The 23,255-nt window shown below is 50.5% G+C and overlaps 1 protein-coding gene and 2 non-coding genes across 3 annotated transcripts in view; 1 reads left to right on the plus strand and 2 right to left on the minus strand.

The window, feature by feature from the left end:
- Acsf3 (acyl-CoA synthetase family member 3) overlaps positions 1–22,016 on the minus strand; it is a 34,068-nt gene extending 12,052 nt beyond the window's left edge. Inside the window, exons 1-6 of the mRNA XM_059262503.1 lie at positions 21,331–22,016; positions 20,286–20,441; positions 18,886–19,040; positions 16,848–16,993; positions 15,443–15,552; positions 2,617–2,743 (exon numbers count right to left, since the gene is read on the minus strand). Coding sequence (XP_059118486.1) covers positions 2,617–2,743; positions 15,443–15,552; positions 16,848–16,993; positions 18,886–19,040; positions 20,286–20,441; positions 21,331–21,996 — 1,360 coding nt within the window. The 5' untranslated portion in view covers positions 21,997–22,016. The remainder of the gene's footprint in view (positions 1–2,616; positions 2,744–15,442; positions 15,553–16,847; positions 16,994–18,885; positions 19,041–20,285; positions 20,442–21,330) is intronic.
- On the plus strand, positions 4,967–5,095 carry LOC131912127 (small nucleolar RNA SNORA72). Its single transcript, XR_009379537.1, has one exon. It is a non-coding gene; the product is annotated as a small nucleolar RNA SNORA72 (small nucleolar RNA).
- On the minus strand, positions 7,830–7,960 carry LOC131912150 (small nucleolar RNA SNORA11). The gene has a single exon (XR_009379556.1). It is a non-coding gene; the product is annotated as a small nucleolar RNA SNORA11 (small nucleolar RNA).
- Positions 22,017–23,255: the final 1,239 nt, after the last annotated feature.

Genomic DNA, 23,255 nt, shown 5'->3' on the forward strand with positions numbered 1-23,255 from the left:
ACCCCCAAAACTAGCCACACAAAACAGACAACAGCAGAGCCCCAACAGCTAGACACACATGGAGGCAGGGTACAAAATCTGAAGGTGGGGCATCTGTACAGGGAAGGCCCGTTTGGAAGAGCAAGTGCATTTCTCTCTCTTTCTCCCAGTAGCTTGGAAGTCCCTGGTGACTTTCCTCAGATCAGGGGACAGTTCTCTAAGGCCCTGCCTTGCTGGTTTATTAGTAACCACACATGTTAACGTGCACACTGATGGCAGTGATTCATGGCTCCTAAGATCCTACCCACTCTCCTGTAGGGCTCTGACCTTGCTCTTTAGCCTTGGTGGTCCTTAACCAACCCCAGGAGAGTTGCTGTTTCCTCCTGTCACCCGCCACGAACAAAAAGTCTAACTCTGCACTCCAGGCTCACCTGTTACTGCCTGCCTGGGCCCAGCTCCAGAATCACAGGGCCATAGGTAGGCCACACATTCCAAACAGTTTTGTTGGAAGTCTCAGAGTTAGGAGGACTAATGCTGGCAGTGAGGGAGGCCTCTGCTTCTTCCTGAGTAGCCACCAACCTTGTGAGCTTCTCTGCACATCCTCTGGGGCAAGAATAATTGCAGAAGTCGGGTGGCGAAGGTGGGAGCATTAGGGGTCAGGTGGGGGACCCCATCCTCTCATCTTAACCCCGAGGATGACCTGGGAGAGCTGGGGATGAGGCCCTTCCCAAGGGCCTGGGACAGTTTTCTCTCGAGCTTATGCCACAATCCGAGCGGCAGGAGGGACAGCTAGGGAAAGGGTTAAGTTTAATTTATCCTGATTTCTACTTAATATCATGCTCTCCCCGTAGGAGCGGCAGCTGCGAGCTGATTGCACGCTCTCATTATGCAGTCTGTATCGCTAATGGCCTGTGACAAAGGCTTGCCAGCTCCCGGCCTTACCCCCGAGAGCCAATTAAACACACACACTCCCTTCCTGTTTGCAGCACGTTACAATGAAATTAAACTGAATTTCAAAATCGTTTTCTCCTGAAGACATCTCTTTACAATAATTAATGCATGCTATTCCTTTTCGGCAGAGAGGCCCACCCGGAGTGCTCACTGCCCACGTGGCTCCTGCTGCACCCCAGGGCTCCATGAGTCCAGGCATCAGTAAAACCTATAGGGTTTGCTCCCTGTGTTTTTAAAGGGAAGAACACAGCTTTTTTATCCAAACCTAAACACAAGAAGGTGACCACAAAGCAAGTTGGGATTCCCACAGGGATTATTCAGAAGGCTGCTGGAGGGGGCTGCTAAAAGCAGGATTCACTCAAAAGCAGGGCTCCCTACACACTGCACTGAGGGACAATAGTGGGAGGTTTGTTTCCTCCTGATAGCTGGCATTAACCAGGGTGTTTATAGAGGAGCACCGGGGAGCTGTGGGTTACATGCCTACCACTTTCCATCACTGATCTACCGATATAATCACATCAGGTTCCCCTGCCCTGAGCTGGTGACACCCTGGAATAGTGGAGGGCAGGCTCAGGAGCTTGTGGGTCTCTCCCTTGGGCACTCCCTGAAGGTGTTAGATTGATGCCCCTGCCTATCTAGGGTATACTGGCCCAAGGTAGCTGGGATAACACACGTTTCCAGGGCCACCAGACTGAAGGTCACATTTGGCAAACTTATAGATTGCCTCCTTACCTACAAGACCTCCCTCTCTCAGATGAGCCATAGTACCCACTCAGGGCACATGGCCCCCACAAGGCTTTGCTTCCTCCCAAAAGAGCATGGGTGAAACTACCTCTGTCACAATGGCCAGGATGTCACATGGGAAACAGGCCTTTCCTTTCGGAAAGTATCACCTTAAGAACTAGAAAAGTAACCATGTACACAAAAATGTTAGAAATACAGAAGGGCGAAAAGGAAAAACTCCCAGAACCCTGACATCTGAGGGCAGTAACTCATGTGATGTTGATGAACTTCCAGGTAAAAAGCAGGCCAGCAGATAGACACAGCTGTACAGCCATACTGTCTCAGGACATGGGATTCCCACACGATGAGGAGGGGTCTCAGGAGAACGGACACACGGGTGGGGGAGTTACAGTATATGCTGTGTGTCTCCCAGCCTGCTTGGGTCCACTGTACTCACCCATGAGCCACACAGGCCACACAGAGGAGACCAAACTGGAATATGCAAATTAACAACCAAACCAAAACAAGTCATGGTAAGTGAGCCTGCTTCTGACCCCAACGGAGGGAGGGAAGATTTTCAGTGCAAGAGTGTGGCTGTGTGGGTGGACAGGAGCGGTGGTGTACCCAAGAGGGAGAGGAGGTCCTGACCTCAGGGCAGTAGACCCAGAATCATGGGGCATCAACAAGGCTGTGGCAATGTGGCCAGCTGGCAGAGGGATAGTGTAGGAGCTACGTCTTGGGGATAAGGGGCTCCAGGCTCCTTATAAGGGCAGTGAGCCTTTAGACCCTCTTTTCAGTAGCCTGTAGGAGGCTGGGGCACCCCAAAAATGTGTCAAAACAGCAGTCTCCAAACAGCCTCTGCCTGCAGTGGGAGGTTCTAGAACACACAGACTAAGAAACATCCACACCGATCAGACCTCCCTCAAGAGCAGTCCCCTCTGCCACTTCAGAGCTTGGTCCTACCTGTTCTGAACCAGCCATCCGAAGTGAAAGCACTTTTAGTTTCTTCTGGCTTATCCCAGTATTCTCGAAACACAGAGGGTCCCCTAACTAGCAGCTCTCCTTCCTTTTCCTCGAACCCCGGGGTCACCTGCAGAAGTAGGAGAGACATGCAGGTCAGAGCAGGCGAGTGGCTTCCACCTACATCAGAGACCAAATGTTTTTGAAATTAGTTGAAAATCTTGGAAAAAACAGCCGTCAGTGGGTGAACCTCAATCAGGCCCAAGCCAAGGCTCCTCGTGTCCTTGGCCCGGGGCCTGAGGTGGAGGTCAGTGTCTGCCCACTCTTAAACACTGTTCCTGAATCCCATCTCTGTGCACTTCTCAGAAGTTGTGAAACACTGTCACCACGACCCAACCAGCACCCCAGTACAGCCTTTGGGCAGCAACAGCTTTTGTTCAGAGTAACCATCCAAGAGAATTCCTAGATGTTAAGTAGACCGTGCGGCCACGCTGGCACTGTCATGAACTCTACATGTCTTTACCATGGAGCCTCTGTTTGTGGTCATGCTGTGTATCCTGCCATGTCAGATCAGCACACAGGGAATGCCTGGAGCTGGCGGTGATGAGGCTGCTAATGTGTCCACTAATCTTTCCTTCTCATTGTTTTTAGAGTATGATCCTTCCACTTTTTTATTGCTTGAGACAGGGTCTTGTTCTGTAGTACAGGCTGGCCTAGAACTCATGTGTCCAGACTGGCTGCATTGGTGGGTGAAGGAGCCTGCTGCTTCAAACCTGAGGACTTGAGTTTGGTCCCTGGAACAACCCACATTATAGAAGATAACCAATTCTCACAAGTTGCCTCTGACCTCTACATGCATGCTGTGTCACATATATGGGCACACGGACACACACACACACCCAGGATGCCCACTTTTCCTGCTTCTATGAGACCCAGTAATGCAAATCCTAATTAGGGAAATAGGGCAAGAAAAAGAAATGAATAAAATTTTGGAAAGAAGAAATAAAAGGCTCCTATTTGCAAAAGACATGATGGCCTATGTGAGAATCCCCAACATATTACAAAATCAATCAAACAACCTCCCTGAACTAGTGGGTGGATCCAGCCATGTTATTAAAGGATGTGAGCATGCCCACCCCAAGTTAGTTGTATTTCTACAGACTAGTGAAGAACAGCTAGAGACCAGCACTTGCAGCCCCATGTTACTTGAAACAGAAGATAAGGAAGAGGAAGAGGAAAGGTAAGAACGGCCTGAGCATAGACATGTACATAGACAAATCATGTACAGCGGCTGTTTGCTGATAATGGCCCCCATACAAGACAGGTCAGAGCTCCATAACCGGAAAAATACCATGCTCATGGATTGGGACTTAGTAATCGTTAATTCTCCCCTCAGGATTCATAGGTGCAATATGATTCCAATTAAGAACCTAAAATGACTTCCTGTAGGTACAGACAAGCCAGTTCTAAGTCTGAGGGCCTGGGAAGGTGGCTCAGCGGAGAAGCCCTTGCCATGCAAATGGGAGGGTTGGAGTCTGGATCTCCAGAACCCACGTAAAAGCCAGATGTGGTCACGTGTGTCTATAATCCACGCATGCGGCAAGACCAGAGGTGGCAAAGGAGGCCCCGGCAGGCTCCAGGGCAGCTGTCTCAGTGTAAATGGTAGAAAAGAGCCTGCAAGACGGGAGGTGAGGACCGACACCTGAGGTTTTCTTCTCATCTCCACATGCATGCCATGCATGTGTGCACCCCTACATGCAAATAAAACACTGGTATGTGCGAGACTGTCGGGAGGAATAGCTCAGGGGTGGAGCACTTGCCGAGTAGGTACAGGCCCTGGATTTGATCCCCAGCACTGCAAAACTTCAATTTGAAAATTGACATTTGTAGTTAAAGGAACTTTGAAAACAGGAGTTAAGCTGCTGGATCCACACTCCAATGTTAAGCCTCCCTATCACGCCAAAGGAATGAAGACAGCATGGTGCTGGCACGGTCCACACATTCACCCAAGTGTGTGCAACTGACGTCCATCAAGGTTGCATAGGCAAGTTAATGAGGAAAGTGGTCTTCTCAGTAGATTACAGTTGACCAGCTGGAAAACCGTAGATAAAAATTATCTCTTCACACACTAGGCAAGAACTCACCCCAGATAACACATGGACTTAACCCTGAACCAGGCTTTCAGCAGAAAACCTAAGGAAGACTCTTTTAGCTCAGACCCCACACAGGGAAGCTTAAGCCATGGAAGAAATAAAGTAGGCTTGATCAACTTTTAAAACTTGGATCCATACAACACAGGAGACTTAAAAGACAAACCACAGAACTGGAGAACTGGCAAATCACGTAACCCAGACAGAACACTTAAACCCCGTTCTGATTCTGCAATGATGAGGACAGGCTGAACGTCTACTAGAGCAAGACCACACGCGTGCCCACACCTAGTTCTCTCCCCAGGTCTGGTTTTCAAACTCTGGTGACACACCAGGTAAAAGGAAACAACAACAACACATCCCTAACATCAGGAAAACAACGCTCTACAATGACCTGAAGCACAGCGCGGCCATGAGAGAACGCTGGAGGGAAGTGGGTGTCTGTGAAGGGGGATGGACAGCACCTTAGCCACGGGAGCTGACATGTGCTGGACTGCAGACTACACACAAGTGTTAGAAGCTGCCAGCATCCAGAGCAGTGGTCGGGGGCAAAGTCTGGACAATAGTAAAGGCTGGGAGGACTGGCGGAACAGACAGAATCTCCCGTGTTAGTGGGAAGGTGAAGCATCACAGGCCCTCTGCAGAAACAGTTCAGGTAGCTCCCAAATGTGCTGGGCCATGCGAACACCTCCCCCGCCCCCCGCCCCCCCTCCCCCCAGGCAATTACCTTGGAGGAAGAGTTCCTTAGTTGCAGGATCTCAAAATTAACATTCATCAAAACTATTCATCACAACCCAAGTCTGGGAACAACTTGTGTTGGTCAGTGTTTGACACATGATGTTTAGGAGGAAACGACTTGAATGGAGAGCTGGGCTGGGTGCTGGATGGAACCTCCCATCTCGGTAGAGGCTCTGGGTGCTGCTGCTGTACACTATTGATGTATTAACCTCACAGCATGGCCATTTCAGGCCTCCTATTCACCTAGCTGTCCTCACTCCATCTGCAGATCCCATACATCCCAATAATGCCATCAGATTGATCATCTGCTGGTTGTGGCACCAGGAGCCATCCTTGATACCTCTTCAGTGGGCAGCTATCTTACCACACCCCACCTTCCCCTCCAGACACTTCCCTAGGGACCCTGCTGAGTTCTAATGTCTTAGAGCGGCTCTCCCACTCACCATGGTTTAGCCGATCTTGATAGTAAATATCACCTGTTTAAAACTCACTGTGTGGTTTCTGTGTGACTGGAACAAAACAATACACACTCTGCTAACTCAGTAACAGAAGGCATTGCTCTACGCCAGAGTCGCTTCACTCCTGTGGCTAGGAAACCAATCACTATAACCCTACTGAGTGTGACTTTAAGATCTAATAAGTGAGAACTTGAACCTTGCGAAGCCATGTTCCACAGCCAGGTATACAATGGCACCCAAAGACACCAGATCAGTGCCTGGCTCATGTGGTGGGCAGGCAGCAGAGATGGGGACCTTTAATCAGGACATCACCTTGAATCTTAATTTCAGCTTCCATACAATAAGAAACAATAGACACGTATTCCCAGAGGAAGCATACCGGCTTATTAACCCCGAGATACATGTCTGCCCCCACTCAACTCTCAACATATTGCATTTCTGAAATCTGGCTGTGGCTCATCTGCCATGGTAACTTGGATTTTTGACATGGATGCTCTGGGCTCCTGAGGATGTGTGGTATTGTTCCCTGGGTGTCACACCAGCTTTCATCACCACATCAGCACTCAGAGACACAGCAGAGTCAGGGTCCTTAGGACACTAGCTCCCCAAGACTGAGCTCAATCCTCTCCTCAGACGCCTCAAACAGGTTCACCATGTCCAAGGCCACAGACAGATGCCCTCAATCCTAACTGTGCTTATGAGGATATGGGCTACTGTCTAGTCTCAGTGTACAACCTTGCTGTGGTGTCACAATGGGACCATGCTTAGCCACCACAAGAAACATACTTCACTCATGGGGAAGCAGTTGGATTCCCAGTCCCTTTCCAGGCTGTGTTGCTGGCCAGAGGCTGTCAGCAGCATTGGCCCCTTCTTTCCCGTCAGCGGCAAATGTGGCACAGCCCGACCTGACTCCTACATACATGTACACTCAGGACTGTGTGGTCCATCTGTGGCTGAGCCACACTGAAGATGCTGGAATCCCAGAAGTAGGGCAAATGACAAGGAGGCAGGGACCAATACAGGACATCCCATTCCTACATGTCACCTCAGGTCCCTTCATGATACCCTCTTCCTGCTCTGACCTTTCTGGAACTTTCCCCTCCTGAATCTTCCATCCTTCCCCGCCTTTACCACCATGCTCTTCTATCCATCTACATCTGCTTTTGTGATTCCACAAGTCATGGGTGTTAGCCTTCCATGCCTGGCTTATCTGGCTTAAGGATGTCCTCTAGTACCACCCATGTTTTCCCAAATGACAGCACTTCCCCCTTTCTTGAGATCAGGTCTCATCATGTACCCCAGACACACCTGGAATTTATGATTCTACATACAGGCATTCACTGGCACGCCCAGTGTGCCCCCTTTCAAAGGCTGAATGGTCCTCAGTATTCCACTGTGCATACATGCCGCATTCTCTTTATTGAGCTATACACCGAAGCTGATGCTAGTCACTGGCTACTGTGGACAGTGCTGTAGCAAACACATCGCCTCCCTGGCATACAGACATACAGACATAGGCTGCTGGATCTAGTCCTTTTTAAAAAACTTTCCATAGTGACTAAGAACATACTAACTTACGATCCCACAGTGAGCACGGGTCCCTTCACATCCTCACCAGCTGTGTTTTGTCTTTTTTGATAGCTGCCATTCTAACATAGAAGAGTGGCATTTACTTAGGCATTCATTTGTATTCCCTTGACAATTAGTGATATTAGTATTTTCACATACTTGTTGACCACATGGATGTCAATTTGTAATTAGTGTCTATTCGGGTCTTTCGCCTCTTTCAACAGGGTTACTTATTTCCTTGCCAGTGAGCAGAGTTCCTTCTAGATTTCAGATGTTTGGTTTTCTTTGTGTTTTTTTTTCAATGTGTAGGACATTAATGTGCTCAGAGGAAGGCAATGTATTCTGTAACCTCCTCACACAATGACCGATTTCTATTGGGTGTGTAATAAACAGAGGAGCCATTCTTCAGGCACCTTGCTCTGAGCACACCCCAGATGTTCGTTCTTATCACATGCATGGTTCCCACGTAGTCCCTCCCACTCTGTCCGACATCTCTTCACCATCATCTCACTGGCAGAAGCTTTCTTAGTTAACCTGATCCAGCAACTGACTTTGGCTCTCGCCTGCTGTTTCTGAAGTCGTATCCAATCATCTCTGCCTAAACCACTGTTACCTAGCATCCCATCCTCTAGTAATTTCAGTTTCTGATGCTGCATTTAAGAACCTGTCACTTAGACTCAGTTCTTTCATATAGTCTGGTTTCACTGGATCTTTGCTTGTTTTTGAGTTAGCACCCCAATAAGTGACTCGGTCTTGTAGTGGGTACCTGTTCCACCTATGACCTTCAAGTACCAGCCCCTAGGGCGTGGCCTCGGGGCTAGCTTAAGATGAGGGGCAGTACACCTGGCCCTCTTCTCCCTCGTGGGCTTGGATGGTGCGGACTAACTCAGGAGGCAGGAACAGCACGGGACAGGACATCAGCCTTCCAGGACTCTGCGACGATTTTGTCTATTCTGTTCAGTGAGTTGTTCTCCCCAAAATAATTTCTGAACAAATAGTTCCTTCATCAATATCTATGGATTATCTGCAATACAGACTGGCCTTGAACTCACTACGTAGGCCCAGGCTGGCTTCACAAGTGCTGTGACGACAGGTGTGTAGCCCCATCCTGCTCTGATTCTGTTTTTCTGTGTGTGGGCATCTGGTTTTCCCAACATTTACTGATGACACAGTCTTCTTCCTAAAACATCTCCTTGGAACTTTTAAAAAACTAGAAACAGTATCTATCTAAGTATGGGCTTAAAATTTTATCTGCGGCCGGGCGGTGGTGGCGCACGCCTTTAATCTCAGCACTCGGGAGGCAGAGCCAGGCGGATCTCTGTGAGTTCGAGGCCGGCCTGGGCTACCAAGTGAGTTCCAAGAAAGGCGCAAAGCTACACAGAGAAACCCTGTCTCGAAAAACCAAAAAAAAAAAAATTTTTATCTGCATATGTATGAGGGTTTGTCTACATGCACATATGTACACCACAAATTTGGAGTGTCCTCAGAGGCCAAAAGAGGGTGTTGGATCCCCTGGAACTGGAGTTACAGACGGTTGTGAGCTCCCATGTGGGTGCTGGGAAGCATACCCAGGTCCTCTGCAAGAGCAGCTATGTTCTTAAGAGCTGAGCCATTTCTCCAGGCCTGCTTTTCTCAACTGCTTATCAATGTTTAACAGTTTCCGGTGTAGAGATCCTTTACCTCCCTAGTTAAGTTTATTCCCAGGTAGTTTATTTAACTGGGTGAATGGGTACACATGGGGAAGCCAAAGTACACCTTGTAGGGGTCAATTCTCTCCTTCCCCATGACTCCTGGGGATGAAGTTCAGGTCATCTGGCTCGGCAGCAAGTGTCTGCTTCTGCCGAACCATCTCAGTGGTGCTAGTTTATAATTGTTTAAATGGTATTATATTGGGATTATTTTCTTGACTTTTTTTTCTAGATAGCTCACTATTAGTAGTGTATGGAAATGCTGATTGTACATCCTGCAACTTCTGACTTTGATCTGATAGTGTTTTGGGGTTGTGTATATATAATTTCCTATCACCTGTAAACAGGATAATTTTATTTTCCCCTTTCCAGGTGTGGTAGCTTTTATTTTTGTATCTGATACTTGAGCTAAATCTTCTAGAATTGTGCTGAAGAGTAACAAAAACCAGTTATACTTGTTTTAGACTGTGAAGAAAAGGCCTTTAGCTTCTGCCCATTCAGGGGACGCTGGCTGCAGTTTGTTGGATATGGACTTTTGGTTGAGGCACATCCTTTTTCTATCTAATTTGCTTAGAATTTGTCATCAAGTGCTGTTGAATGTCAACAAATGTGTTTTCTGTATCCACTGAAATTATTTAAACAATAGGAAATATATAGAGAAAAGAGTAGGTAAGTGGTGGCTTGGGGCCCAGGAGGAGAGTGAGTAGGGAAAGGTATACAACCCTGTGAAAATATTACGGACCACTGGGCAGAACACTCACAGGGTGAACTGTACACAAATCACACCTCAATGAAGTACTTTAAATCAAGGCCCAGGCAGTACTAAACTACATAATTTGTTTTCCTGGGGGCAACGGCAGGGAGACCCCGAGATCCTGGGAGAGAAATCGGTTCCCCGGGAATGATCAGGGCTGGAGGCTCTTAGGACAGTGCCGGCAGAGGAGAGGGCTGAGGCAACAGGAGAAAAGTCGAGGCAGGGTGCTCCCTGAGGGCCTCACATTCCAAGCACTCCTTCCAAGGGCATTTGGGGAGGCAGGCCCCACACTCAGGAGAAATGACCGGGGCTGCAGAGATGGCTCAGCAGTTAAGAACACTAGCAGCTCTTCCAGAGGACCCGGGCTGGATTCTCAGCAACCCAGTTGAGCCCCCAGGTGTCTGTAACTCCAGTTCCAGAGAATCCAAAGTCCTCTTCTGGCCTCCACAGGTACCAGGCACGTACTTGGTGCAGACAGACGTGCAGACAAAACACTCACAAACATGGGGGGGGGGTTGGCGCTGAGAAGCTAAGCTGCCTGCCATCTAAGCTGGTTGCAAGTGACCTGCCTTTTGGTTTGAAGATTCCTCACTTGGGATCAGCTGTCTCCTAAGTAGCCCTGTGTAGAGAGGGTAAGTACACCCATCTCACAGGACACACAGCCTGGCAGTGGTCATCCCCATCTGAACAAGAGCTGTTAGGTAAAGGACGCCCATGTTTGACCCCTCCACGTGAGGCAGGTGCAGCAGTTGGCACATCAGGACAGAAGCAGAGATGAGGAGGTAGGAAAGGAAGTAGGGGGGCGGGGCAGAGCGAGAGAAGGCACAACAGAGCAGTCTGCTGACCAGAGTGACGGCCTGCGTGTGGAGAAGTGATGAGCTAATTAATTTTTGTAGAGAAGCAAGTTTGCTGCCCCCAGCCCACCCTTATCACTGCTGCATCCTCAGCAAGAGAAGTAGTTCTGTGTAAAGGCCCTGCTTACAGGGTGGCATTATCCACAGCTGTGCAGCCATTTATCTGTTGATAGACCCCTATTGTCGCTGGTTGGTGTTTGGCTCTCATGTAAGCGAGCAATTTGAGAAAATAAAAAATAAATAAATAAAGAGACAAAGCCTGATGCACTCACAGGGCTTGCAGCAGGAGCCAGCTGGAGAGCCAAGGCACATGAAATATGCATCAGAGCCAACAAAGCGGGCTGAGCGCACGGAGGAGCATTCACCTCTTCAACAGTGAGGGGTCAGACTCGGGGAGCCCCGTGAGCCTCCACTCGGAGGGACCTGTGAAGGTTGAATAACTTTAGAGGGAGCCCTGTCCACAGCGGGGAAGGACAGGCAGTGTTCCTCCAGAGCCTCACTGCCTGCCCAAGCTGCGGGACTCAGGAAGCCGGGCTACCGGGAGGCAGATACGTGGGACACTGGCTATGATGCACCATGCCGAGGGCTGTGCACTATGGGGCTAACTAGGCTCCAGGAGAGGTGAGGAGGCAGAGGTCTCCGGCACGAGAACCAGGCTTGGGAGCCCCTGCCATGTAGTGAGTGTTTGTCTTCTACTGGTCCCCTTCTGAAGGATCCAGAGGCCCATTCCTCTCACTTCAAATGGGATTGTGCCCAGGGCCACTCTCTGGAGAAGAAAGCCTCAACTCACAGCCCTGAGCTGTTAGGATCCGCCTAGATCCAGAATACACCACTCCCGCCCTCTCCTCCTCCCAGAGTCCTCCTGAGATTATAAACGGTGTCAGGCTGATATCTGGATAAGCTCTTGAGGATCTGAGACCTAAGGCAGCTGCTGTTTTAGGGGCCTGTATCCTCAAGGATCCTTGAGTTTAGAAAGGCCAGGGAATCCACAGCAAGGAGTCATGAGTGACCACCCTAGTGCTCCTGGCAGGCAGGCTCCAGGGCCCAGAGGATGCCAGCTGATGTAGCTCTCAGGAGCTTCAGCAGGCCGACAGGGATGGCCCCTCCAAAGTAACAACACGGTATCACTGACCACAGAAAACATGTCTGTCCTCTGTCTCCGAGATAGACTAGGACAAGATAAGGGGTTTGTTTGTTTTTTCCCTCACCACGGATCTGACCAGGTAATCTTTCCTAACTATGGCAGGGGTATGAAGAGACTTCGAGGCGAGCACATGATAAGTCCTAGGCTTTAGCTGTTTATGTGACTACTCGTGGAACTGAGGGCCTGTGCATGTCAGGCAAGCACTCAACCACTGAGTCACCCAAGTCCAAAGTCATAAACTTTTAAGTCAGAGAATCTGACTTTGTCAAAATGCCACACACTGCCACATACTCAAAGGAACGGCATCCCATCTTCAGACTGCTGAGGATGTGGCACAGAACAGCATGCTCATGAGGGGTCATGCCAACAGGGCATCGTCTCTCATCACAGCAGCCACAGCTGGTTCAGTGAGATGGAATGCACGGTCAGAGCAGAAGCCATGCCGGGCCAGAGGGGCCGGGACATCAGTACCCTGTAAAGGCAGCACCTGGCTGAGGCCACACACCCTGGAGGTCGAGCACAGAGGTCTATGTGGGCAGATGCCTGCTGTAGCCCTGAACAAAGGTAGAAAGTACCTTCTAGAAGGCAGTGGGCAGTGCCCACAGGAAGTTCCACCTGCTAGGCTGGCATTCTCGGGCTACCAGCAGCAGCCCCAGATGCATGTCCCCCATGGACAGTGGGCACAGTGGACACAAGTCACTGACTACAAGTGGGGCTTTTATTAGTGGGAGAAAATCCCAACATTTAAAGTCAGGTTCTGGAAGCCTCACAGATAAATGGCTTAGGACTTATAAGTATGAGCAAACAAAGTGTCTATGAACTCAGCTCAAAATGCTGAGTGTCTGTGTACTGTACACTAAATACACATGTACATACATGTGCACGGACAGAGACAGTCTAATCTCTGTCTCTGTCTCTGTCTCTGTCTCTCTCTCATGCCATAGTCACCATCTCTAGCTAGGAACCCAGTTTCCCCGACGATGGACTAGGATGTCGAAGGCACTTAGCCATCAGCAAGGTGATAACAGACTCAGAATTGACAATATTTGGGCCAAGCAGACACCCCATGGAGGGCTGTGGCCGTGGAAGAGCCCATACAATCTAGGCCTAGGTGTGGAGGTGAGATCTCAACACGGGCATCCTCCTGCCCCCACCTGACACTTCTCTTTGTGGGCGCTTTCCATTCACTGACAGATACCACAGGTGTGTGGCTTTGCCTCTTGCTTCAGGCACAAGAGCCTGGCGGCCATCTGCCAGACTTGGTTCTCAAGTCTTGAGAACCATCTTTTCATGACAGCCAAAAGCAAACCTGACCAGACAGGATCTGCAGTGAGGGAGAGGCCACACACGACATCACAACAGGTTACAGTTGCCAATGGTGCCCCGAGTGGGTTCTCACTGCCCTTGCACGAGGGCAGCCCCGGGCACTGGAGTGCAGCTGGGTGATGCAGGGCCCTCTGTCCAGCTGGGGTGAGACACTGAGTGCCAGAGTGGGCCAGTGCCCTTTGCATGACTGCTGGAGGGAGAGCAGGCTCTTCTTGGCCCAGGCAGCATCCACTTTGCCTGCCATCTGGTGGAGTCTCAGGGCATCTCAGACTCTCAATCCAGGGAGTCTGGCTGGTGATCTCTAGGGAATGAGGGTCCACGCTTGCTCTGGGGCTCCAGAGCAGCTGCTATAAATCTTAGCCCCATGATAACCCTACACTGGCATGCACCCCTCTTACCTCTCGGAGTCTATCCGAGCCACCCCCATCCCTGGAGCCCTGAGTATAGCTGTCCCAGGCTGGCTGCCGATCCTTTCAGTTTTAAGTGTCTCTGCAGACAGCATCAGCTGAAGAAATGTGAGCCACGGTGGTTCAGGTGAGCAGCAGCTTGCCGTGTAGGTGCTAAGCAGCTACATCTCACCCTCAGACAGCTGTCCTTCCTGCCCCGACCCACCCTGTCCTCACAATGATTCTGCCATTTTCTGAGGAGCAGGTGTTCCTGAGGCCCACTGTTCAAGGACACCTGAGTGAGAAGAGTCACCGTGACGTAGCTGTTAACCTTCCATCTACCCTCCTTGGCAGAATCCATCAACGCACAGAGGCCTGGGACTGGTCAAGCCGGGCAGAGGCAGGAGGCCTGAATGTGCATTGTTACCTGAGCTGAGGGTGGGGTAGGCAGGGCACAGTCTTAAGAGCCAGGTGAAGTTTGGTGATTACAGACATTTCAACATGTAGGGTGGCAGAGGCAGGGCCAGTTAAGGGGGGGACTCTTGGGCCAACTTGAGGAGGCCTGTGGTCAGGGGAGATAAGATAGCCAGTCAGGTCAGGGGATGAAGGGGATCCTTCAGAGAAGGCTGACCACAGAAGGAAGAGTCCAGAGAAAGGCACTGAGACAGTTCCAGGGCAGGCAAGAGACCGCTGACCCCCACCCCCACCAGGGAAGGGGTGAGAAGTGTTCCCGGGACAATGGAACATTTCATGACATCACTGCTTTTCAGACTTAAGCTCAGAGCCACCAGGTCCCACTTGCCTGCTCTCAGGAGCACCTGCAACCATTTCTCCCTTGGTGGAGGCTAAGGTTAGTAAGGGCAGGCGCACAAAGACCTTAACAGCTACCTCTGCAGGGGTGGACTCCAGGGAGTGCTGGAGCACCTGTCAGCAGGGTGAAGGAAGGGACGCAAGGGAGGACACAAGACTCCTTGCCCATTGGCCTTTCCCAGGGCGACAGCACCAGCTGCACGTAACACCCAGCCAGTCTCTGAGATAATCATTTCCTTTCAGGTCAAAATTCCACTTCCTATGAATCTTAAACTTCTCTTTGGCTGAGGTGCCTTATGATCAGTTCTTAGCTCTTCTTCTTTTCTTTTTAAAAAAAGAAGATTTATTTGTCTTAATTTTATGTGCACTGGTGTTTTGCTTGCATGTATGTCTATGTGAGGATATTGGGTCCCCTGGAACTGGAGTCACAGACAGTTGTGAGCTGCCACGTGGGTGCTGGGAATTGAACCCAGGTCCTCTAGAAGAGCAGTCAGTGCTCTTAACCACTGAGCCATCTCTGAAGCCCCCTCAGTTCTTAGCTCTTAAAATCCTCCATGAGAGAAGAGAGCATCCTCCTCTTGGCCATGGCTGCTAAGTTAAGAGTCATGTATAAAGTTGAGAACCACCTTCCTGGAGTTGAAGCATTACTTAAGCACACAGGGCTCCAGGTGGTACCAGCACCTGACATCTCAATATTCCCACAGGCCCAGTCTGTGGGAATTACTGCTGTGCTACCCCAAGCTTCTTCTTAGTAAAACCATAGGACCCCTCTGGATGTCCCCCAGGGACAGAGCTATGGGGAGGAGCTGGAACCAGCAATTAGGAGCAAGGCACATCCAGGCTGAGCTCCCTCCTGGGAGGGTACGGGAAGACCCTCATGGGTGAGGCCCAGACACGTTAGCCTATAGCCCCAGTCACAGGCGGGGAAGAACCCTCTAAAAGACGGCCTCACCTTTGTCTCCTTCTCATTTCCCTCTGCATGGATGATGTAGGGAGAACCCTTCTGCGGGTTTTCTGAGACGATGCGTACTTCCACTCCTGGCAGTGGGGTCCCCACAGAACCTGTAAAAAATGAGAAGGAAGGTAGGAATTGGATAGTTGCCCTCCTGGGTTTGGGACAAGCGTCCTCGTGTATATGGGACACTGGGATCACTGTCAGGAGTGGATCACGTGCTCGGTGACTGCAAGGAAAGACGTGGGGAGGGTTGCAAACAGTGCATGTGAGCAGCCAGCCAAAGGCCTGCCCAGATCTCACTGACACTATGGGAGTAGCTGCTGGTGCACAACCAGAGACACTCACTGCTGATCATACGGCCTTGCAACTGCCATGGTGGGTTCTTCACTGCTCCTGTCTGGTCAAGGAGAGCGGGCCACCCGGCTGGATGTGCAGGAACTGACTAACGCAGGCCACTGGTGTGTCCCAGAAAGGGCTGAGGTGGAAGCGGGTGGGGTTCTCTGTAAACTGGGCTGCCCCATTTTTTTTTTTTAAATTACACTTCCTCCTGCAAGGTTGAGACAGAATCTGGCTGGTAGGGATGTGTCCAGAAGCCCCCACACTTCTGGACAATGCCCTGTGTTGAAGCATCACTCTGCTGTTGGCTTGGGGCCCAAGCTCACATGCCTTGGTGCCAACACATGAACAGCAGGAACAGAGTGGAGAGCAAACAGGTCACCACACCCAGGAATGAGGTCAATGTCCAAACACACCTTTCTCCTGAGAATTCACTTTATAGTTTCAGGGTCTTTATTTTAAGCACTGTAGTTAATGGGAGTCTGTGACAGGACAAGTTTTCCAAGTGGCAACTCAGTGAACCACACACACACACACACACACACACACACACACACACACACACACACACTTTGCATCCTGGGTTCAGCTTCTTAGTGAGGTGATTGCACTGTCCCTGTTTTAGGTAGGATCCTCCATGGCTGGGGTTCCACACAGAGGGTCAGGAGGCATGGCGATGGAGCAGGTGCTCTAGGGCATTCTCGGCTCCAGGTGTGGAGGTGCCTAAGCCTCACCTTTAGAGTGAGTCACCACCAGTGAGACAGCTAAGCAGCATCCTTCCTGCTCTGACTTTGGGGTTCTAAGACTTTAAAAATCAGGGTGACCATGTGTGGCATCCTTAATCATTTCAAAATGCAGTGAGGATCCATGAAACTGTGGCCTCTGCTCTGTGGTAGAAAGGGGACAAGGGGAGAGGGCGGCTGTCACCTTGAGGAGGTGCTTCTGGCCCTGTAGTCTGCTGCAGAGGACAGTGTCCTCTGTGTCCCTCTCGTCAAAGTGCAGGTGGACCGGGAGTCACATGTAGGGCACTGGGAATGGAAGGGGACAGCTGTGGGGCAGCCGGTACCTGGCAGGCGAGCCTCCATCAGGGGGTTGGACAGGGCCATGCCAATCTCCGTCATACCATAGCGCTCCAGTAGCGTGTGGCCCGTGACATTCTTCCACTTCTCCAGCAGGGGGACAGGCAGGGCAGCCGAGCCTGACACCATCAGCCTAGGCAGCACAACCACAGGGGCTTAGCTCTGATGGGGGCAGCTCACAGCACACTTCCCTGTGAGCGCGCAGAACAGGTGCGTGGGATGGTCCTCTCCTATCTCTGTACTCAACATTCATGATAAAGGTGAGTTTTTAGAAAAGTTTCTTTTCAGTGTGTTTCTGTAAATTCACGCAGGTCTTTCAAAGGGATGTTAGCTAAAGCAGCATCTTTGGTGATACCACAAATAATTACGATGCTGCTCATCAACAGCCCTAAACAAGTGATCAGGACAGGATGGTGGCAATGGTTGCGTGCCTCATGGAGGAAAGGCCACAACACTGCAGGAGGCAGGTGCTGTGTGAGCAGAGCTGCTGAAGCTGGAAGACACATGGGGGTGGGGGTGGGGAGAGGCGGGGGGAGGGGGACGGGACCGGCAACTGGAGGCGACAATGGCAGAGACAGTGGGTGGTGCTCAAGTCCCTGAGCCGCTTTCTGCTACCATCCCATGCCCGCCACTTGCAGAAAGGAAGGCCCTTTGTGTGTCATCTAAACTGAAGCAGGAAGCAGCCCCAACCTCCTCCAGAGGTGTATGGCCAACAAGAGCCCCGACGGTCTCATGCTGAGGATTCTGTATTTCAGAAATGGCAACTGTGCCTGTGGTTCTTTGGGGTTGGTGGAATCTACTGATCCTTCCCTAGCTCTGGATCCTGAGCACTGGGTGCCCCCGAGTGCTTCAGCTGACAGGCCTGGGTAGGGGCCCAGAGAGGAGGCCATCAGCAGCACCATCTGAAGCAGGGCTCTGATTTCCCCAAAGCATCTATTTGGAAAGGGAGCATAAGAGCAGAGCAAAAATGCAATGCTATCACATTTGTCTCAGATAATCCAGAAGTCTCTTAGGGATACAAGGCACTGCTTCCTGAGCCCAGATGTGTGGCAGGAACAGTGGCTGCTGGGTACCCACATAAGTCGTGCTTGGAGTTGGTTTTCTTTCTTTCTTTCTTTCTTTCTTTCTTTCTTTCTTTCTTTCTTTCTTTCTTTCTTTCTTTCTTCTAATTCAGGATTTAATACTTTCCTTAAGAGTCGGAAGGTTGGGAGGGAATATAGCATCAGTGAGCATCTGTTAAAAATTGACGCCATGTGAGGATTCTTTCATCTCCAAAGTAAGATAGGATCACTTCCTGGTCAATAGCCTGAGCTGGAGCTGGCGGCGGACACATCAGGGTCAGGCCCTGTCCTAACTCAGCTTGGAGTTTTAAGTCAGAGCTGTCCCTGCAAGTCTGTCGGCCAGCTTCAGTCCCCTTCCCATGTGCCACATCCTTGTTCCTCTGGCAGAAGAGAAGCACCCTAGCCCTGGTCTGTGTGTGATGATCAAGTAAGCCACACTATGATCACTTCTAGTGAGCAAATCATATTTCGACATAAAGCTGGGAAAGAAATGATATCCGTGGCTCACAGGAGAGAGAAGGGCAACTTCACACCACTGAACAGCCCACAGGCCTCAGCTCATGGCTGTGAGGAGACAGGAGGATGTCAGCAGCAGGTGCAGAGTGAGGGGAGGTCTCAGAGACAAGTCAGAGAGGACCAGGGAAGAGGTTGGTTCAGTCCTCAGCCTTCCACAGGCAGAGAAGCTGACAGATGTAAGAGACAGAGGTACCAGGAGTAGACATACATGGGGGTACAGACGACAGAGAGAGAGGGAGAGGGGGAGGGAGAGAGAGAGAGAGAGAGAGAGAGAGAGAGAGAGAGAGAGAGAATGAATTCAGGCAGAGGACACACATGTATGCACAGAGCCACCATTTAAAGGGAGAGAACTGAGCAGACACTAAAAATGAGTTATGCCTGCTGACTACCAAGCTTCATGGGGCAGGGGAGGGGCGGGGGAGCGGAAATATGGGCTCTTTCCACCCACCTGATCTTTTCTTCACAAACTGCACGCACGAAATCCTGGACACGGGGCTGTGTGAAATGCTTGTCATAGTAATCCAGCAGTTTGCTGTAGATCGTGGGCACTGCCATAAACACATTAATCCGTGGAGCTTCTGAACTCAAGAACTTTTCCCAAACCTAGAGGGAAACGGGAAGCGGCATTCAGCAGCTGGAAGACAGCACAGCGGCCTCCTGTCTCCATCCCAGATCTCTCCTCCTGACGGAAGCTGTTTCCTGGGTGAGATGAATGTGGCCATCAGTGGCCTCCAGTTCAGAGGGACTCCTGTAACACTGAAACATTCCATGGGACACTGTGTCTGGCCTATGAGGAGGAACATTCCAGAAGCAACTGCAGTCAGAAGCAACCTTAGCTCAACTGCAGCCACACCGTGGGGCAGCCTTGGGAATCTGGACAGTGCTCAACACAGGTAGGAGGCAGGTCTGTTGTCTTATCCAAAAAGCTTCACATGAACTTTGCCATTTTACTCCTTAATAAATTTCTAATCAGATTTCATATAAAAGCATTTAAATTTCTTACCAGTTGGGTTTTTATTTCAATATAATCAGTATAAGGTATGTAGGACAGGACTGAATAGTATCATGTTATCATCACAGGCAAGGGCAGAGTCTGGCTCATGAATTAAAAATTCCAGATTGTCAAAAAGTCAGTTCCTCACACAATCCTCCAATTCCCAACAATCTTCACCTTGCAGAGACTGACCAGAGGTTCTGGTATCTTACACTGACAGGCAAAGGTCCCAAGAGTCAGAACAAAGGTGAAGTCTTGCTCCTCCCTGTTCCCAGAGTAGAAGCCACTAACAGTGTGAGCCCAGCCTGTTCTAATGCAGTGTCCTTAAGCTGCTCCTCTGGAGACACTGCCATTCTCAGTGATGATGGCCTCATTGTCATTTCCCCTCCACAGGGCCAACACCATGTCCCTGATGCCTGTCTGCTGGAAAAGGGGGGAGCACAGTGACTCCCGTGGGTCCTCCAGCAGGAGTTCCTCTGCAGTGGAACCAGAGAAGATGTGACAGGGGACAGCCTGCCTTCTCATGTCCCTGAGCTTGTAGAGGGCATCAAGCCGTGGGTTTAGACACGGGGAAATGATGCTGATTAAACACACAGTGATTTGGGGGCATGAAGGAGAGGTGACTACTGGAGTTGGGTGCACTGAATGGGGAGATGCAGCCTCAGGCCCAGGAGCAGATGCCTCCAGAAGCCATAAAAAGAAAGATGCAGAGACCTCCATGAACCTTCCGATGGAACTCCCTCCAATACCTTGGTTTGGGCTCTACCAGGCAGCTAGGAGAATAAATGTATGCTGTTCTAACCCTCCAGCCTGTAGAGTCACCGGGCTGCTAAGAACCCTGGATCAGGACTCACCTGCTGAGCACTGAACTCCGGCAGCATCACACAGGTGGCTCCTACCCAGAGCGGACAGAGCAGCTTGTTGACCACGCCGTGGACATGGTGCAGAGGCAGGACGTGAAGGATCGCGTCATGTTTTGTCCATGCCCATGAATGGACCAGCCCAGTCACCTGTGGGGAAATAGCACTGCCTAAGAACAGGGATGAGAGGGTGTGGGCATGGCACAGGTACACAAGTGGTCCAGGGGGTCCTGAGAGAGAGAAGGGAGAATAAAGATGATTCTTCGCTCCTTCCTTTCAGTGGCTCCTGAAGAAGGGAAGTAACTGGGTCCTCCCACTTATTGTGTGAAGGGAACACAGACACCTACCTGGAGACTGCAGAGACCCTAGAAAGCCTAGGAACAGAACAGGCTCTGCAAACACTGTGGAAGGCAGAGGTGGGATTTTGGTACTGCTGCCCACAGCATGGTCCCCTGCAAAGGACAGATGGCAGCCGAGTTCAGGTTTGAACCTGCACCAGCCTAGCATAGCTGCCTACCTGTGGTCCCTGTACCACTCAGCTGTAACAGGAGTCACGAGGCAGATGTCCAGGCGTATCCTCAGCTCTCACTGAGAAGCCATGTGGACAAGGCTCCTTCGTGTTCCCTGGACCATCCACGTGAGGATGCTGGCCCCACCACAGCCCAGGTTCACTGGCTGCCTTCCCTTGTGTTGGCTTTCATTTTACTGTATTGCTTCTACTCTACAGAAGACTTCGCTGTACATACACAAACTTTCCAGAAAGTGAGCGGAGTCAGACAAGGAGCGAGAGACTGACAGGTTTGCCAAGGTGGTTCCGGAAGTGACTGAATACAAGGTAGTGTACGAGGCAGGGGGCGACACAGGAGCTACTCCTCTTTCTGGGGTGCTCTTACAAATCCCAACCTAATCACACAGCCTGACTATGCGACTCTACAGTCTTGGTGGTCATTCAGCAAAGCATGTCTGGACCCTACTCAGTGGTGGCTGGGATAGTGAGAGGGGAAGAAGCAGAGGCCTCTGGAGCACACCCAGCACTCACCACGGCTGCTATGTTACGGTGGGTGCTCAGTGCACCCTTGGGCTTCCCTGTGGTCCCACTGGTGTAGAAGATCATAGCACCCCGGTCATGCCAATCCCTCTCTTGGACCAGCTGCTCTATGGGATGCTCGGCCGCTCCATGGTAGATGGCAGGCGTGAGGGGCAGAAGAGGGACTCCCAGCCTCTGGGCCACTGGCCTTAGCCGCTCCAGGTACTCCTGGCCAACCACGAGCACAGAGCTCCGGGAGTCCTGGATGAAATACTCCAGCTGGGCCTCAGGGTGCTTCCAGTAGAGTGGGACGGCAACACCACCACTCATCCAGGAGGCCCACTGAGTTACAACATAGGAGACATCATTGGAGCACAGGAAGGAAATCCTCTCCTCCGGGAGGTCCCCAACCTTACAACCCCGAAGCCTGCAGATCTCCTGGGCCAGGCAAAGGCTGCGGTCATAAAGCTCCCTGTAGGTGTGACGGCCATGTTTGTCAATAAGGGCAATCCTGTCCCCAAAGGCCAGGGCGCGGATGAACACTGGGGCATTCCCATCTGTGCAGGCCTCTGGAGCTGTATGCAGGAGGCCATGTCCTCTGTGTCTTCTGGGAGCCAGCTGACTGGAGGCCAAGGACCAGATGAGACGCCTGAAGGGTAGTGTCAAGAGGGGTGGCATCACACCAACAAACCACTGGCTGGGCTGGGGAGGAGAGTGCAGTGTGTGAGTGTTTGCCCGGGTCACCCAAACCTTGCCCACAGCAAGGTTTAAAATATACCCTCCAAACACCCCAAAAGGCTGCAGAAACTCTTAACATACCACCCCCTAAACAGAGAGGCTAACATTCTTGATCATACAACATCTTTAAAAAGTGTCTAGCTTTTTAGTTAGTTTCTTTAAAGATTTCAAAAACATGCAAAATTCCCAAGTAATTTTAAGTTAGGAAAACCAAACAAAATATACTTAAGGTAAATCCTGAATAGGAGTTTTGGGAATTTTGAGCCTGGAAAATCACTAGTCAGTAGAAGCAGGTATCACAGGGACTCAAAAGGCACCCTTGTGGAATATTTAACTGTGTAAAGGTGTGTTACATTTGTTTCTGCTGAGGAATGTTACTGTAACTGTGTAAAGGTGTGTTACATTTGTTTCTGCTGAGGAATGTTACTGTAACTGTGTGAAGGTGTGTTACATTTGTTTCTGCTGAGGAATGTTACTGTAACTGTGTAAAGGTGTGTTACATTTGTTTCTGCTGCCTTTGTTTAATTATGTAAAATTGTGATGCTGTTTTATTTTGTCTGCCTAAGGCATCTGATTGGTCTAATAAAAAGGTAAATGGCCAATAGGTAGGCAGGAGAGGGAGAGGCGGGGCTAGTGGGCAGAGAGACTAAGTAGGAGGAGGAATCTAGGCTGGAGAGAAGAGAATGAGGGAGAAAGAGAGGGACATGCCTGGAGCTAGAAGCCAGGCAGCCGCCAGACAGACAGACATGAGAAGCAGAAAAGTAGGACATTCAGAAAGAAAGGTAAAAAAGCCCCAACACTTTAAAATGTAGATAAAGAGAAACAGATTAAAATAAGAGCTAAGGGCTGGGCGGTGGTGGTGCACGCCTTTAATCCCAGCACTCGGAAGGCAGAGGCAGGCAGATCTCTGCGAGTCGAGGCCAGGAAAGGCGTAAAGCTACACAGAGAAACCCTGTCTCGAAAAACAAAAACAAAACAAAACAAAACAAAACAAAACAAAAAAAAGCTAAGGCTGAGCATTCTTAACTAATATGAAGTCCCCATGTCATGATTTGAGAGTGGGTTGGTGGCCCAAAAGAAAAAGCCTGGTACACACCCTTGCCACTTCTCGACAGCACACCCCAAAAGGTAGCCATTCAGGAACTGCAACCCAGCAGGGCTTTAGGAAGGCAAGGTCACAGGCCAGGGAGCATCAGTTT

Source organism: Peromyscus eremicus, chromosome 5 (assembly GCF_949786415.1).
Source record: "Peromyscus eremicus chromosome 5, PerEre_H2_v1, whole genome shotgun sequence".
Taxonomy (NCBI): Eukaryota; Metazoa; Chordata; class Mammalia; order Rodentia; family Cricetidae; genus Peromyscus; species Peromyscus eremicus.